Here is a 17,302-nt window from a genome sequence, read left to right as displayed (position 1 = left end):
ACGCGCGGTCTCGCGAGAAAAAGCGGGGAAGGGGCGGGAAGGAGGGCGGGAAAAAAGGCGGGAAAGGGGCGGGGAAGGGGCGGGAAGGCTCCCGGGGATCGAGATTCCATTCCATTCCATTCCATTCCATTCCATTCCATTCCATTCCATTCCATTCCATTCCATTCCATTCCATTCCATTCCATTCCATTCCCCGTCTCTCCTCTCCTCTCCTCTCCTCTCCTCTCCTCTCCTCTCCTCTCCTCTCCTCTCCTCTCCTCTCCTCTCCTCTCCTCTCCTCTCCTCTCCTCTCCTCTCCTCTCCTCTCTTCCCCTTCCCATCCATCCCATCCCATGGATCCCACCCCACCCCTGACAGCCTCACTCGCAGCTCAGTGCAAAGTCTCAGTAAACATTTATTCGAAGCTTTGCCACAATACCTTAAGTTGATTTGTGAAACTGGTCTACAAATACTGAACTACAGAGTACATGGTTTGGATGGTCTGATAAAGGAATAAATAAAGGCATGTAAAGCTCTGTAAAAATTAAGTCTGGTACAGTTGTAACTACTTAACAGTATTACCATTAGAATCTCGTATGTGTCTAGGATCAGAAGTGAACACACGCCATCTCTTCAGACCAAATCATTTTTACATAAACAATTGTACAAACTTAAAACACTGTAATCATGAAACCTGATGTACAAAACAGGATGTGAAATCACTACCATCAGTGCCAACAACAAGTGCTACCACAGCAAATATAACTTCTGAATAAAAGGAAAAGATCGGTTTTTACATGTGCTGTCATCACAGGTCGATGGAATTCTCCAAAAAGTTTAAAATACATGCGGATACAATAAAACCCTTTATTTTCCAACCCAGACAAAGAGAACTCATGGTCACTTAACGCCATTAGCTGCCAAATACGGATCAGTATGTGAGGCAAACCACACTGAAACACTTCTACACCACCGAAGAGCTAAGGTTGATACTGGTTCTATTTTCCACACCGACGATGCAACGAGTCTTGAGAAGCAAATCACAAAGTGAAGGACGCGCTAGAAGTACAGCACTGAGCTACACCAGGTTTGTACACTGCACCCTGACACCCAAAACCACGGGGGAAGCGCCACATTCCACAGGACACACCGGTCATCCACAGGCGTGTGCGTCCCGGGGAGCCGCTCTGGGGAAACACCGCAGGAATTCCAAAGGCTGGAAAAAGCAGGCAGGTGAAAACCCGGGGATCTCGGGATGCCAAAGCCCATCCTCAGCTCTTGTGCCAGCCACACACACGGTGATGGCTTCTCCAGAGGCTGCAGGAAGGTCCAGGAGCGGGTGCAGGGCTGTCCCCGTGTCACCTGTGCCCTGCAGGTGCAGCAGCTCCCAGCAGGACACCGTGGGCTGTGGCAGAGCTGCTCCTCTGCTCCGTGAAGTCACAGCAAAAAGCAGGAGCTACGAGGTTTGTCCTGTGCCACCTCTGCCCCAGGTGGGTGCCACCTGCTGAGGGTTGTCCAGTGCCCCCCCCACCTGGGGCAGGTGTCACCTGCTGAGGGTTGCCCAGTGCCCCAGGCGGGTGTCACCTGCTTTGTCCACAGGTGACACAGAGCCCTGCCCGTCTCTGGGATGCTCTGTGGGATACAAAAAAGCAGTGCAGCCACTGGCACGGGTTTCTAAAAAACAGCAAAAAACCTCCATGGATAAACTAGATGGCCCGGTATGGAAAATACTTGTAAAAGGTATTTACAAAAGTTGAAAGAGATTAAATACAATACCACATTCATGTCCCCAAAAGCGCTTTCACTACAGTGCATGTTTAAAAATACAGAGCATTTTTAAAGTATATATTTATATATATATATTTATATATATATATTGAAGATTAGATTGTGCTTTAAAAAAATCATTACTTCTGAATTTGACTAATGTGAAAACTGAGTGCTGGGAAAAATACTGATTAAAAATACCCAATTTTATATATACTGCTTTTCACATAACATTTTGCTATACATGGGATGCAAGTAAATATAAAAATACCATTTTTCAAGAAGCAGGGTGATCGAAATGAAAAGCATTCATATAGGAGGGCTGGTTTTACAAAACTAAGATAAATGATTAGAGCGAGACAGGGAGAAACTATAAACCAAATTAACTTTTATATAATACTTTTAAAGAAATCTTTATCATAGACAACTCTTACTATATAAATGATTCAGTATTTTTAACTTCAACGTTAAATATGGATTACACAAAATACAATCTATGCAAACTGACCCATGCACATTGTCCTAAGAAGGTGATGGAGCCACTGACATGAGCAAGGTTTGCAAACTTTGGTCCTCAGGTCTCAAATTTGACAAAACACATCAAGACCTGACAAGCTTTACTAGTCAATTCCTAATTTCCAGGTTGGTATTTTAGCCCAGTCCTCTGTGCACAACAGCAGGGAGAACTGAGTTTACAGGGAAGACTCCGTAATACTATGGAAAATGAGCTGGAAAAAGGAATTTACTGTAATTGATATTTTCAGCTTGACAAAGCTGAAATGTTGCCATAGTCCCTATTTGTTCACAGGAAAGATTTTAAGTTGTGATAACCAGTTATTTAACAACTCTAAACCATGTACTTGTTAATAAACAAGGGGGATTTACAGGTGACATAAAAAATTAAAATGCATTCCAACCGTGCCAAGTGCATATGAACTTCAACCGTGTTGAACCAAAGTGATCACCAGGAGTAAAGGCCATTAACATGGATTTAAAAATAACCCCAATGGAAATGTCACACACAGACCCAAAGAGGTTAGGCAAGTAACACATACATTTCAAGAAGAACATTAAACTTTCAGCAAAAAGAGAAAAAATCAATTTGCCCCACAGTTACATTCAGTTAAGCATCACATCCAACAACAGCTTTGCCCAGTGGAAGAACAAGCTGTGCTCAGCTGCCCCAGCCTGTCCCACTGACCTGGCACTGGCAGGCACACCTGGGGAGCCTCCTCCTCCTCCTCCTCCTCCTCCTCCTCCTCCTCTTCCCTTGCTTTGTAGCCAGGCCCCATCACAGACCAATTTTGTTGCGCTTTTTGATGTAGTTGTTCGTTTGGACCCTATGGAATATGGAATGGTCCAGCTGTGCTCCATCCTACCCCTCGTGCTATCAGAACTGTGCTCATCACTACGGGGTAGATGCTTCCCCTCCCTCCACACATCTGTGTCCTTGGATGCTGCTGTTTCCAGGTGAAACCACATTCCAGGCTTCCTTCCCTGAGCTTACCTTTGTTTCACTGTTTCAGTAAACCAGCACAGCCAGTGATACCCTACCAAGCCCGTTAGCTCTAATACAAACAGAAATCCTGCAAAATAAAATTGCTTCAAAGCTCCACTGCTTTGAAAGAGAACCGTTTCCTGCACCCTCCTCTGAAAGGTGACTCGTTTTGCCCAAAACCTAATGTGGACACAGACTTCAAGCAAAAAGCTCCTATAAAACTATTATAATTTTAGAAAAAAATCCAGATCTTCCTGAAGATAATTTATTGCCGCTTATTGGTCCTGAGAAAGCTTTAAGCAACAATACATTAGCACGTGTTTTAACTGCTGCCTTTTCTGAGAAAGTATGTGGGTCCTGAGGTTAAAAATCATGTTTTAGTCTATGCACTTAAGCTTGGAAAATGCTTCACTGTGCAGATCGAATATGAATTACAATTTGTCACGCTACATCTTCCTTCTGTGTCAATTTATTAAGCAGATTTCCTTCCAGACACTAACAAATTAAAGTTCTTGGGATGAAATGCAATGGTAAAATGCCACACGTGCGCTTCCTCACACTGGACTGGCATTTAAGGACTTCAGATCTTCCTTCTCCCTCATTCCCCACCTCCTGTTAAAAGCTACGGTGTGAATTTTTTGGCCTGGATACCAGAAAATTCCTCATCTGATACTCTATGAAAGGCAACTTCAAGGCAATGAAATAAGCCAACAAAAACACAAAAACATTCACAACTCTGAAGAAAAAATATGGACCCACAGCAGTTACTTCTCAATGGAAGTGCTTGGTAGCTTGAGATTTTTTTTTTTCTTTTTAACTGTTAAAGTTTCAAATTTGCATACGTTTAACTCAATTTCAATATCTGAAAGACTACTCAATTTGCTTTTATAAAAACTTTACAAAAGATGTTTTTAAATGCTTGTAAAAGTAAGCGTTTATCTACTGAGAAAACTCTAGTACTGGATAAAACTCGGAATATACAGCTGAATTTTGTAAATGTTTTTTCTTTCTCCTAGAAGTCTAACGTGTTTAACCTAGATAAATTAGTCTCAGACACGATGAAAAGTTATAACTTTTGCACACTTTTTACCATGTGATGTTTTGTTGCTTTGTAACTTCGGGTGAGACAGTGCTTAGGAATTTCCCGGAGCTGGTGTACAGTGGTCAGTAGGGGCCGGCTCATTGCTCGCTGCCCCTGTCCAGGTTCTCGATCACCCTGGAAAGGCGGATGTTCAGCAGTCTGATCTGACTATCCAGGTGATCCATCTTCTCCTCCAGGCTGCTGTTGCTGTTTCTCCTCCAGTAAAACCCAACCGGCCCCGTCATGAAGTAGACGGCCACGACGAAGCAGAGGGGCAGCACGGCGTGCTCCGGGTCGCCCTCGTACTTCTGCAGGATGTACACACAGGACAGCGTGAACAGGGCCACCCTGGCGATCCAGAAGAAGCGGCCAAACAGCATGTGCAGGAGATAGAAGAAGAATCCGAGGAAGAGAGATAAAAACCAATAGGCCAGTAAAATGGCACCGATCAGCAGGAGGGCGCGGGTGGGGTTGTTGGCAATCGCTGCTGGGCTGAAATAATGAGTCAGGTTGGAGGCTGAAAAACAAAGGAAAGTGCACAGGATGTTAACGAGGGTGGGCACGGGGCAAAAAACACCAGCGCAGCTCCAAAAGGTCAAAGCCACACAGCAGTGCTGTGCTTTCTAAAGAAAGGGGTAAAGCTGGTTCACCTATTTCTGGATGAACCTTCTTCAAATCACTGTCTCAGTTCCAAGGATTCAACTGAATTCGCTCCAGGAAAGGTGCTAAAGGCTCTTTAAAGACAAACCACTGTAGAGCCTGAGGTCAAAATTCATACTGGGGCTACAGATCCTGCTTTGTAAAAGCTACATTCTAAAGGCTCTCAACTGCATCTGTCCTTCCTCTAGTCCTCATTGATTCCCCTGCACTGTTCCTGGCTGTGTGAATCCATTTAATGATGACACCGAGGAACCAACCCTGACTTGTAATTCATTCTATACACATCCTGTAGATAGACACACAGAAATGGAATGGTGAGGCTCAGTCTTCTTGTTTGAAGATACTAATAGGAAAATCAAAGCCATGTGAAGCAGAGAGAGACACCACTGATGGATGTTTAAGCGGCATGATAAAATGTAATCGTTTTCCCATTTGCTTGTAAACACTGATACAGGCTGAGACAGTTCAAGGGTGAGCAGGCATCACACTTACCATCAATTCCAAGAACATCTAACAAATCAGTCCATATTCTCCAGAATGTGTCCATTAATACATCCACCCCATTCACAAACCTCTCTGTCAACCTTGAGAAAAACTGAAATAAAATTGAAAATTAAAAAAAACCTCAATTCCCAAAGCAACACTTTGAGACTTATTTGTCATGAGTAGAATTATAATTCATTAAGCAAGAATTGCAGATTATTTCGTAGTCCCCACGGGAAAGATTGTAAATCTGAATTTTTTTTAACTCTGTGAATCATGAATTTATGCGTTGCAATTATCGTTACTGTAGGTATTTTGGCATGTAAATGTATACGTTGGCAAGATTTTAAAATGCACTTTATTGGCTTTACTATCGTTTTGAAGTTCAGATAAAACACTACTACCAACAACTAGTACAGCAAACCAAAGAATTCTTTTTATCAAGCAACTGAGAGATGTCCCCAGCATCACACGCAAATGTCTCAGGTGTCCTCCGAGGTCAATTCGGCAGAATTTATTATTTGTTCCCGCTGCCTGAGGAAGGCAGGAACAGAGGAATGCACAGCTCCCGCACTCGCCTTCCTGCAAGTTCCGCTGGCCCCACAAGCACAGGATGCTCTGCTGATGCAGACACACGGGATTTCAGCTGGAGGGCTCCTCACCGCCAGCCAGCGGCCCCGGCCGTGTCCCCCACCTCAAACCACCTCGATTTCAGCATTCAGCTGCTGTTTTCCCCTCAGCTTGCTGCAAGCCTGGCCTCCCGTTTTTCTCCCCAAAGCAGCGCTCCCGCAGCCGGGACGAGGCCACGGCCGCTCCAGCAACGAGCCCCGCACCGGGGGGCGATGGGGCTGCGGCCCAAGAGCCGCCCGTTCACCGAGGAGGAAGGGGAAGAAGCTAAAGAAGCGCGGGGAGATGTAGGGGAGGACGGGGGGGAAGGGTGAGGCGAGCAACAACCGGCGCCTCACCTTCTGCAGGGCCCTCACGTTGTCCTCGCCGAAGAGGCCGCTGACGCCCTGGTAGAGGCCGCTGGCGGCGCGGCGGAGGCTGTTCTGGCGGTCAGCCCCGCGGCTCCGCGCCGCCTCAGCGCCGGGCCCCGCCGCGCCGAGCAGCAGCAGCAGCACCAGCAGCAGCAGCGGCCCCCGGAGCTGCACCCGCCGCGCCGCCGCCATGGCCGCCCCGCCGCTCCCGCCGCCGCCGCAGCGCCGCCCGCAGGCCGCGAGCCCACAGCGCACCCGCACGGGCGGGGCTCCCGCGGAGCCGCGGGCTCCGCGAAACCACGGGAAAAGCGCCGGGATTAGGAAAAGCCTGGAGGTAGCGGTGAGGAGAGCGGGCCCTAGAGAGGCCGTGGGTTCGAGGAAATCACGGGAAAATCGCCGGGATTGGGAAAGGCAGTGGAAGTGACGGTGAGGGGAGCGAGTCCTCCCCCTCTGCTCCGCGCTAGACAGGCCGTGGGTTTGGGAAAATCACAGGGATCGGGAAAGGTGTGGAGGGAACAGCGAGGAGAGCGGGTGCTCCCAGTCTGCTCCACCCTTGACAGGCCGTAGATGTGGGGAAATCACGGGGAAATCGTCGGGATTGGGAAAAGCGTGGAGGTAGCGGTGAGGAGAGCGGGTCCTCCCCTCTGCTCCTCCCCGTGCCCAGCTCGGGGCTCCTGAGTACACAGAGATAAGGAGCTGCTGGGCAGGATCCAGCACGGGCCACAAAGATGGTCTGAGGTTTGGAGCATCTCTTACGAGGAGAGACTGATTTTATAGTCCATTGGTGTTTAAACCATGCAGCTCAGCCTAAAGCCTGGTAGCTGAGTAGACATTTAGAATATAGACATCTCTGCTATGGCCTTTTTCCCAGTTTTGTTCTGGCCAAAGCACTTATTTTCACATTTAGCAGAACAGCCTAGACCTTTCAGCATTGTTTTCAATTTGGCCCTGGAAGGGTTGGGCCCACATCCAGGAAGGTACTTAGGATTTGATTTCAGCAGGATATAGATGCTTTAAGTATTTAAAAGGATGCTTTCATTCAAGATTTGCTGATGTTGATACCTGTGTATAGTCTGAAGCCTCATCCTCTTCCAGAACAGATTGGTAAGTGATGACAGGTATTTTGAAGGTTCTTATGAGATCTCTGGTTATCTGCCCTCAATTCACACTCTGAGCACACACTAAATGTCAGCTTCTAGAGCATTTATTGCATGTAAAGAGCCTCATAATAAAAAAAACTTAATGATAATTAACGGTCATGAGTGTTGTTTTCTGTGCCTGGTACAATTCTTTGATTTGCTTCCAGTTGGCATGGCCTTCTCTGTGTCCCCTTGTGCTGTTCATGGTCCAAGGGGTCTTGTTTGTGCAAATTTGAGAACGTTCCTGTTTCGCTGTGTGAATTCCCATGGTGGAATCCCCTCAAAATCCCTTTCTCCAAAGTGCCTGTTGTTTCTTCCCATCTGTTCTTACAGAGTTCCAGAGGCCTGTGGTCGTGGCTGCCTTTGAAGGCCAGCGCTCAGGGCTGTCATTTACACGAGGTCAGGATAATTTGGGAAACCTTCCTGGCATTTAATTGATGTCCTGGCCTGTCTCAACGAGCCTATTTCAGGTATGTTTATCTCTCCAAATGCCCAGATCTTATGAAAGACTGGTGGTATTTCACCCTCCTCGTTTAAATAAATGAAATAGCGTCTGCTCAAAGAATACATTGCATCATGGCATGGGACACAGATCTCAGCCACACGGAACTTCTTCATGGGGAGGGCTGGGAGGTTTCTAGAAAGGTCCTGGTGAGGGTCTCACTGTACAGAGGAAGCAGGAGTGTGCTTCTCTATTTCCTCATCTACACTAAAAACTAAGTTATCTTACTCGGGGATTTAACAACGATTTGAACAGTGTCTAGAAAAAAATGGGGCTTCTAGGTGTTTGAGTTTTAGCAGATCACAGGGTTCTCTCTTTTTAAAATATCATTATGCTCCAAAATGTAGCATGGCCTTAAAGAAAGCCATGCTGATGTTACTGTGGGCTAGTTCTTAACCTCAGTGAGCTTCATATTTCTGTCTTTGCTTCATCTTATAGCTTCAACCTGTCACAGCTCATCTCTTTTTGACCATTTCTCATTTTAGGCCTTTTTTCTTAATGTCCTCCCCATTAGATTTTTCTTGCAATGTGTCACTGATTCTTTTCTTCGTTTTTTTCCCTTTTTCTTTTATTTCTTTTTCCCTTTCTGCAAATGCCTTTGATTCTGGTTACTTGTACTCCTGACTTCATGTAGAGGTTGCAGAGGTCATGGACATCAAATGAACCAGAAATTTCTTATTCTTATCCAGACTCATTAACCAGCTGGCCAATGTTCTGAATATAGGATTTTTTAAAAAAACTTTCCAAAATCTTTAAATTTCCTAATCCAGTTGTTGGTTCAATGGATCATGGTCAGGCCTCAGTGTATTGCAGAGATCGCCCTGAGGTATTATTACAAAACTTTTATCTCCTAGATCCAGGCATTTCATCAGTCAATTTAGTCTTACAGGTGACTCCAGGTGACCTCAGAGCCCACAACAGGGGTAGTGCCATCAGCAGCATTACTGCTGCTCATCAGCTCTGAAGCATCTTTTGAACAGCCCCTAATCTAATCTGAGGCAGAAAACATGATTTCATTTCTACCCTATTATTACTATTAGCAGGCGTAAGGCAGGGCTTAAAAAGATTTGAAAATGGACAATTCCGGTTAATTGTATTCAGGCTATTTTCCTCTGGCTGTCCTAATCTAGTCTTCAAACTAATTGCAATAGTCACTGCAGTACTCTTAATGCCCATTTTCTTATTAAAGATTTGTTTTGTTTTCCTTCTTTTACTTGCCATTTTTTCAAAGTCACTTCTGAAAGAGGGAAAAACTGCTTTGGATAAGGGAAAACTGGAATGAAGGCAGAGGACATGGATGCATAACCCCCTCTTAAGTAAGGATACAATCGTAAAACTGCTACTAATAAGTGACAAAGTGCCATCAGGCTTTCCTAAAAGCCCAGTTTTATCAGCAAATCCATCATACCCCTTCCTCCATGAGCTCTAACTAGGTCAGTCCTTTTTAAATTACACATTTTCAGCTCAGCCAGAGGATTTTTGGGTCCCTTCTCTGGTGATTTAGCTGCTCATTTTCTTTTTAGGAGTACAGGTTGCTTTGGGTGGGAGAAAGCGGCAGTTCTTCTGCTGCTGCTTTTAGGAGGAAACACTTCGCAGAAAGGGTGCTTTCGTCTTAAAACCCATTAGAATGTATTTTACTCCTTAGCCCATTAGAATGGGCTGCTCAGGAAGGTGGTGAAATGACCGGCCCTGTTTAAGGAAAGGTTGCATGGAGCGCTCAGTGCCATGACAGGGTGGTGTTGAGTCACAGGTTGGAATCGATGACCTCAGACGTCCTTTGCAGCCGAATTGGCTCAGCAGTTCTGTGGGTTTTTTTATCCTAAAACGGGCAATTTCGCCATCGCCTCCGCGCTGAGGGGAGCCCCAGAGGGACCCCAGCCCCTCCCGCCGAGCGGCATGAGAGCGCTCCTCTGATTGGGCACACCTCCCCCTGATCCGCCCGCTCATTGGTGGGCAGGGAGAGGAGCTTGAGAAAGCTGTGCGCCGATTGGTCCGTGCTGGCGTCGGCTCTTCCCCTATCGGGCCAGCCGCGAGGAGAGCGGGCTCTGGGCTGATGTGGGGCCAGGCGCGCCGCAGCCAATCAGAAGCGGCGGCGTGCCGGCCGCCGTGCTCCGCGCGGGATCCGTCCGCAGCGCGGGCCCGCCCGGCTCTGAGGGGCGCGGCGGCGGCGGGCGGGGCTCGGTGTCACGGCATCGCTCCGGATGGGAAAAAAAGGGCTGCTGCAAACATCGGCCTGCGACCGCTGTGCCAAACCTTTCCTTAAAGACCGCCGGGGACGGTAATTCCACCACTTCCCTTCTGGGAAAAAATTCTTAATGTCCAGCCTAAACCTGTCTTGGCGCAGCTGAAGGCTCTGCCATCATGTCCTGTCCCTGTTCCCTGGGAGCAGAGCCCGACCCCCCTGGCTGTCCCCTCTTGTCAGGGAGTTGTGCAGAACCAGAAGGTTCCGAACCCCTGGGCCTCCTTTTCTCCAGGCTGAGCCCCTTTCCCAGGTCCCTCAGCCCCTCCTGGGGCTCCAGCCCCTTCCCCAGCTTCATTCCCTTCTCTGGACTCTCTCCAGCACCTCAATGTCCTTCCTGAACCGAGAGGCCCAGAACTGGGTACAGGCCTCCCCAGAGCGCAGGGGTCAGTGGGCGGCCTCACCCTCCGAGCTGTGAACCCCTCAGTGCATGGGGTGGCCTCAGTAAAAATGAGAAATTACTGCTTTGCTTGCAGTCCTGCCAAAGAACGCTGCAACCACGGAAGGCATCCACTAGGTGTTTGCTCAGGTGTAATTCTCCACCTGTCCCAAATCTCATCCCAGAGCAGGGCAGGCTGTTCATCACCGGGGGTAAATGGTGCGGAGGGGCTGCCTGGAGCTCTGAGGGCAAACCCCTCCTGGCCCTTTTGGGTTGTGAAGGTGTTTATGGCACTAACAGAGTATTAACCTGGGTGGGTTCATCCACTGGCACACCAGTATAAATTCTCTCTGGCGCAGATTGCAGAAGATGGATTTTCGGGGCAATTTCGCCACCACAGGCTGCGGATCCCAAGCCCATTCAACCCTCTGGGACCTGGACACTGGAGCTGCCGTCCTGCCTTCTCCCTTATCTGTGCTTGGCAGTGTCTGCCCATGGATTTCACACTTCCACTGACCTCTGAGCGCTGCCAAAGCGAGAGAGGCACATCGGGCAGATAACGTGTCCCCAGTGTCCCCATTCCACCTCCGCCTCCCCGAGTCCCTCAGGCTCTGGGGAAAGTTATTTAAAAATACGCCAGATTTAAAGTCTGTCTCGAAGCAAATAAAAATTTTGAATTGTTTAAATCACGTTTCCATGGCCTTCGTATTTAATAAAGGAGTTGCATTCTTGTAGCATGAAAATCTCAATGACACATAGAGCAAGTATACAATCTACTACATGTATTTTATTTTCATATACAATCCGCCTGCATGATTTCCCATCAAATTCCCATTTTGGAGATTTCCTTTAATGAAAAGCAAGCCCATGACCTTGAAAATAAGTTACATAAGCAGCATGGATACATCGTGAATCGTGGAGTCATTTAGGTTCTAAAAGACCCTTACAGATCACGGACTAGCAGTGACTTGCACATTGTTAAGTGCTTTATTAACCGCCAATTCCCGGGTGAAATCAGTTCCTGCAAAATCTCGATGGTCACTAGCAGAACCCACATTTAGAGAGCAGACCAGCAATAACAAGTTTTAATCCAAGGTGCAAGCTGTGTAGGCTGGGAGCGTTACACAAGCGCAGCCGGGATGGCGAGGCCACGGAGAAACGCGTGTCTTGCCTCATTTTTGGCTCAAATACAGCTGTTGGTATTTCTTCAGGCCTCCTTGGGGAAAAAAAAACAAATAAATAAACATTTTGCGGAGATGCGGTGAAGAGCGCGGAGCGATGGTTCCTGCCGGTGCCGACGCGGTGTCTGGTGACCTTTAGAGGTGACAGGGACCGCGCGGCGGCTCTCGGGTGTGCGCTCCCCCATTCACCGCGCACGGCCCGCGCCCTGCCCGTGCCATCCCCGCCCATCCCCGGGCTGTCCCCGCTGTCCCCCCGGTCCCCACCCTCCCATCGGCGGGCGGGGCGGGCCGCACCGCCCCGCACTTTTCTCTGCGGCGGAAGGTTACGGAGTGATGTGATCGCCGGTGCCTTTAAAGGGTGCGCACGGAGGAGGGGCCGCAGTCAGCGCCGGGGCGCGGTGGGAGCGGTGCGGGTTCGGATTTTGAGGGTGCTCTACCGGACGGAGGGTGCTCGCCTCGCTCCACTGCCGCCGCCATGTCCCGAGAGCCCGAGATTATGGAGTCGCAGGTGATGTGGGAGCCTGACACGAAGCGCAACACCCACATGGACCGGTTCCGTGCCGCCGTGGCTAACAGCTGTGGGATCCGCCTGGGTGAGCGCTGGGCGGGGGCAGGCGGGCGCTTCCCGGGGCCGTGCTCGGGCTGTGGGGGCCGGCAGGCGCTGCCTCCCCGGCGTGGCTTCACCGTGAGGCCCATCCGTGTGCCGCTCAGCTCTCGGTGCCCATGGGCACCTCCTGGGGCAGGAGGGCACAGAGCTGCGGGCAGGATGCTCTGCTTGAGCCGGAGCCAGAGGCCCCCGGGGCAGCATGCGCTGGTGTGAAGGTATGTACGGATGGGAAAGGCAAACAGCCTTATCTGTGCCTGCCGTGCGGCTGGATGTGAGCCCGGGCAGCGCTACCTGCGCAGCTCCCGGTGTGCGGGCAGCTGTGCGGCCGCAGAGTGACATTGGTGTTTTAAAGGGATGCGGAAGGCGGGATCGCCATGGCTGGAGGGAGTGCAAGCTTAGCGTGACACTTCAGCAGCAGGGCCGTGTGAGCGTGGCGTTATGGTCATACTCGTATTTCATTATGAATAGTATGTGTCTTGTAATATTCAGGTATGCTGGGAGGTGAATGGTGATGGATAAGCTTGCTCAGTGGTGGAAGGTAAGGGGGTTTTGCTGTGCATCTGCCACAGCTCTTGAGCTGCAATCCCTGCTTTGTGCTTGTTCAAAAATACCTGTGTGGCTTTGAAGAGGTCTGTGGTTCTTTGACTTGGAAACAACCTGTTGCCTCTGAAATGAGGCCTGCTTTGAGCAGGGGTTTGATGTCCAGAGGTGTTTCCAACTCAGTGTTGTGTTTTCTATAAGTGCTGGCTGTTGGTCGTGTCTCCAGGCTGTCAGGGTCTGTGGGTGCAGCTACATCATGGATCAGGTAAACTTCAGTGCATGTGGAGGTCAAACCCTTCAGTTCTGACTAGTTCATTTTATATCATTCTCACTAAGTATTGGTTCCCAAGTTGTTTCTGTAGTTTTCCTGTAATTGTGATGGAGGGTGGAAGGAGTAGTGTTGGCAAGTGGCTTGGAGGTTTGTCAGTCCAGGACAGGTGTCAGTGGTACAAGCAGGCACGTTCTGGAGTGCTAGCAGTGTCAATACTGCTGCTGGCAGTTCGTGTCTAGGAAACGTTTCCTTGCCGTGATTACTCTGTGGGTAAGCCAGGTCATGATTTTGACTGCTGGTGATGTCCCATTGGAATCCAGGTGTGTAACGTCTGAACTCTCCTCTGGATGGAAAGCAAGTTAAGCCAGGGTTTTAGGCAACTCCTGAGTGGAATGGGGTGACTGGTACACATATGATCAAGAACAAATGTAGTTTCAGATGGGCTGCCTGTGTTTATGGCTGAAATAACTAGAATTCTTTTCGTCCCACTTAGAAGTGGCTTTCTGTATTGGAAAGTGGATTACTGTGTACATCTACAAATCTTTGTCAGCTTCCATTAGGTTTGCATGAGTGCTATTCACAGCAAAGAATGGATGCTGTCTGTACCATTAAGATATGGACTCTGAGGAGAGCTGAGGGCAATATATTCCCTTAGACAATGGCTCTCCTGGGCCCTGGAAATGTAGCAACAAAATGCAGTTTGATTGTTGAGTAACAGGCCTGTGCCCTGAAAGACTTGCATGCTGAAGCTTATTTGGAACAGATTGTATAGACAAATCACAACAAACTGTTGCTGCTGTAAAAAACCACATCAGTAGTGACCTGTAGCTTTTTGCGTGTATCAAATGATTTGGAGCAAGTGGTACAATTGCCTTTTGAAGGAGATGGAAACTTGAGTTCTTCTTGTGTCAATTCTTATCTCTGTGCAGCTGATGTGTGGAGTAGAGAACAGTGATGAGTAACTTTGGAGTGTAAAAAGATTGTGTAGAGGCTGGGATTTGAGCAATGTATAGATCAAGTCTGTGTTAAGGAGAAGTATCTTTGCCTTGTCTGTCAATCATACCTAGGGGATAATCTCACTTTGATAGAAAGGATGGATGTGAAAGGGACAGAGTGGGTGGGGAAACAGTTGAGTCATGGCTAAGTGTGAGTACCAGCACAGAGATGGTTTTGAATGTTTTTCTTTTAAAAAGCTGGAAGATGTCCTCCTTGTAGAAAAGGGATTGCAAAGATGACTTCTGCAGCAATTGGCTGGATAACAGGCTGAAAAGGCAGAGATAATTGGTGAAAATGCCTTGGAGTGGTTTAGCTGAAAGCATCGTATAGGGAACAGTTGGCAGAGCAGGAAACTTACTGTCACTAATGGCAGAAATATTTAATTGGTTGCTGGCACAGCTTCTGATAGTGTGGACATGAGGAAATGTCACTTCCAAGCTTGGGATGAGGAATTGGCTTCAGTTATTCATACCTAGAACTGTTTTACACTACATTTCAGCATTTAGTTTGAATTGTGGGGTTTGTTATGCATGCTTCAGGTTACTTCATGTGTCACACAGGTAAGAATTGAACTACTTATTTCCATGCTTTTAATGACAGATCATCGTTTTAATATCTAGCTAGTAAATATCTTGTTTGACTTCATTCATGTTGTTTCAGCATGAAAAGATGAGCTGCAATCTCAGACCTCATATTCACTGAAAATTAGCCGTGCTTCCTGTGCCAGTGATGTTGATACCAGGGTTGGCTAACGAGTGCCTCTAATCTCTGTGTCCCTCAGCTATCAGAGGCCTTTGGCCCCAGACTGAGACGTTACAGCAAATGTCCCTTGTCAGGAAGCTTTGTTTAACTTTTGCTGTGTGGAAGTATCATGTTGATAGATAGGAAGTGTCAACAAGCAGGACTTGTTTAATCTTCAGTTGCACTGGTAGCAGGGGAGTGTGTGTAGATATTGGAGGGAGTTATTAGAAAAGGTCACTGGCTCTGTGGTGGCAAATGGCTCCCAGCACAGTCAGGTGAAGTGATGCCATCTGTCCAGGCATCCAGGTAGGTTCGACAGTCACTTGCTTTGAGCAGAAATTATTTACTCTGTGATCAGATTTATCTTCCTAATTGTTTTAGCCACAAATGTTCTTTATCGGGAATATCCCTAATTGTAGTTTGTGTGGGTCCCTGTAGTTCTCTGCATCATGCTGACACATATCTATTCCTTCCAGCCAACTATGATGATTTATACCAGTGGTCAGTGGAGTCCTACTCAGACTTCTGGGCAGAGTTCTGGAAGTACAGTAACATCGTCTGCTCTCGCCTCTACGACGAGGTAAGTTCAGTGCTTATCTTACAGCAAGTGCAACACAAAGGGGAAATAAACCGTTGTTACAATCGGTCTTTTGACCTCTTCTTAGAACTCTGGCAAGTGATAGGAGGAATTGGTGTAGTCATGAATTTCCTGGTGTGGTGGGTGGTGGTGTTCTGTTGCTGGTACACTTCAGGACAGTGAAACTCTTGAGTTTTGTTGTCCTGAGCAGTTCTGCTGTAGTGTCCATGTGGCCATTGCACACCTTGTCATTCCTGGCTGCTCTTGGGGAGTCTGCCAGTGCATTGCCTGCTGCCTTAGGATTGTGCTGGTGGAATATCATCCTGGTTTTGTAAATGCTGGCATTCTGTCAAGTTCATGTTTGCCTTCCCTGAGTCTGCTTACCTGATAAGCACACCGGTTACACTGTGGCTTTGCAGAACTGGTTATGGAAGCTCTGCAGTCAGGTGTAGGCTAGAAATATCTGAGGGAATGGTGGTGGTTGAACACAGGCATAGGTGAAACACCAGACAGTGCCACAGAGTTCCTTTGGAAGAAAAGTGACTCTGCAGATCTTGCAAATGGAGCCCTTGGAGTCCTGGTGTAGGATATCATCACCTTGTGGTTTTCCATCTGAGGGAGATGTTGGGATAATTACTTGGAAAGCTTGATGCAGTGGAACCATCCTGGGATTTAGTAGGGAGGACTGGACTTGTCCTAATGCCTGGAGTCCATGTGTCCCAGAGCCCTCAGAGTTCTGGCAGCCCTGCAGAGGGGCTTGGTAACTTTCTTTTGACTTTCCCTGTTCTGCTGGTTTCTGTACTGAAAGGATAGAAGTGGTACTTCCTGCTATGGGACTTTGTGCTCAGGTGTCCTATTTAATGGGACCCACCCTTCAGAAGAGTGAATGCAGCAAGAGTGTAGGAACTGGTCTGCTTGTTCTGAGCACTATAAACACTTAAACTTTACATTTTCTGTAGGTGCTAGCTCAAACCCTGGGAACTGTTAGCGTAACTGAGCTGGTCTGTGGTAGCTAGAGGACTGAAAATTTTGATTTGAAGTGTCTTACAGATTGATCTCAGCTGTCTGCTGGAAGTAAACATTGTTTTGAGTTAAATAGAATTTTTAATGAAACAAGTTTGACTCTCTTGTTCCCAAGCACTGAAACAGCTTCTACTTCCACAAGTCATTCTAAGAAAAACAATAAAACCTTGTGTGCAGAGAATAAAACTAACCAGGATTTTATCTAATCCTAGTAAAGGTTTTAAATATGTGATGTGTAGCAGTTGACATCTGTGTCACTTGTGACATGAACAGAGGCACTTCAGTGTGCAAAGCTGTGCTGGCAGGGCAGCCCTGCCATTGGAATGTCAGCTTACAAGCAGCTGCTCTTAAATGAGGGATGTCTCTGAATTTCTCCTTTTGCTATGAAAAGCACCTGACACCTGTTGGCCCTGTGGAGGGGCCTCTAAGGGAGGGATCAGGTTGTTCATCTAACAAAGTACCACTGCCAAAGACTGAGCTTAACTTGGAGTCCCAGGTGTTACCTGGAGAGGAAATAAGGGAGTAGGAGTCCAGCTCCTTGTGCTAGTGGAGCTCTTACAAGCTCTGTGAAGGATTTTTTTCCACTTCAGAGAAAACAGTTATGTTGGATCTTGTCCTGGAAAATGTTGAAAACATTCTGCTCACTTTTCTTCAAGCTGAGG

At 47.8% G+C, this 17,302-nt stretch overlaps 2 protein-coding genes and 1 long non-coding RNA gene across 5 annotated transcripts in view; 2 read left to right on the top strand and 1 right to left on the bottom strand.

Moving 5' to 3' along the window:
* Positions 1 to 370: 370 nt before the first annotated feature.
* On the bottom strand, positions 371 to 6,637 carry BRI3BP (BRI3 binding protein). 2 transcript variants are annotated; one of them, XR_015807640.1, is made up of 4 exons: positions 6,434 to 6,637; positions 5,478 to 5,580; positions 1,527 to 4,842; positions 371 to 1,480 (listed from the first exon to the last, which is right to left on the bottom strand). XR_015807640.1 is itself a non-coding variant. In XM_014887582.2 (3 exons), the coding sequence occupies exons 1-3, from the start codon at positions 6,635 to 6,637 to the stop codon at positions 4,424 to 4,426; spliced, it is 726 nt and encodes a 241-aa protein (XP_014743068.2). In that variant the 3' UTR covers positions 371 to 4,423. The 2 variants fall into 2 exon arrangements, 1 of the variants encoding a protein (XP_014743068.2); XM_014887582.2 differs by having other exon boundaries at positions 371 to 4,842.
* A 56-nt stretch (positions 6,638 to 6,693) lies between these two features.
* Positions 6,694 to 11,390, top strand: LOC148221612 (uncharacterized). 2 transcript variants are annotated; one of them, XR_015807638.1, is made up of 4 exons: positions 6,694 to 6,871; positions 7,518 to 7,549; positions 7,918 to 8,054; positions 11,064 to 11,390. It is a non-coding gene; the product is annotated as an uncharacterized LOC148221612 (long non-coding RNA). The 2 variants fall into 2 exon arrangements; XR_015807639.1 differs by lacking the exons at positions 6,694 to 6,871; positions 7,518 to 7,549; positions 7,918 to 8,054 and adding an exon at positions 10,222 to 10,364.
* Positions 11,391 to 12,210: 820 nt separating this feature from the next.
* The window catches only part of AACS (acetoacetyl-CoA synthetase), a 36,888-nt gene continuing 31,796 nt past the window's right edge, over positions 12,211 to 17,302 (top strand). Inside the window, exons 1-2 of the mRNA XM_088175889.1 lie at positions 12,211 to 12,478; positions 15,517 to 15,620. Of these exons, the coding sequence (XP_088032015.1) occupies positions 12,361 to 12,478; positions 15,517 to 15,620 (222 nt within the window). The 5' untranslated portion in view covers positions 12,211 to 12,360. The remainder of the gene's footprint in view (positions 12,479 to 15,516; positions 15,621 to 17,302) is intronic.

This window comes from Sturnus vulgaris, chromosome 19 (assembly GCF_052056855.1).
Source record: "Sturnus vulgaris isolate bStuVul1 chromosome 19, bStuVul1.hap1, whole genome shotgun sequence".
Taxonomy (NCBI): Eukaryota; Metazoa; Chordata; class Aves; order Passeriformes; family Sturnidae; genus Sturnus; species Sturnus vulgaris.
This window is presented reverse-complemented; position numbering and strand designations above follow the sequence as displayed.

Excerpts from the sequence above, each read along its gene's own strand:
- BRI3BP (XM_014887582.2), bottom strand. The coding sequence starts at position 6,637 with ATGGCGGCGGCGCGGCGGGTGCAGCTCCGGGGGCCGCTGCTGCTGCTG. Across the intron at positions 5,581-6,433 it reads ACGTGAGGGCCCTGCAGAAG|TTTTTCTCAAGGTTGACAGA; the intron begins GTGAGGCGCCGG and ends ATTTTATTTCAG. Across the intron at positions 4,843-5,477 it reads AGATGTTCTTGGAATTGATG|CCTCCAACCTGACTCATTAT; the intron begins GTAAGTGTGATG and ends TTTGTTTTTCAG.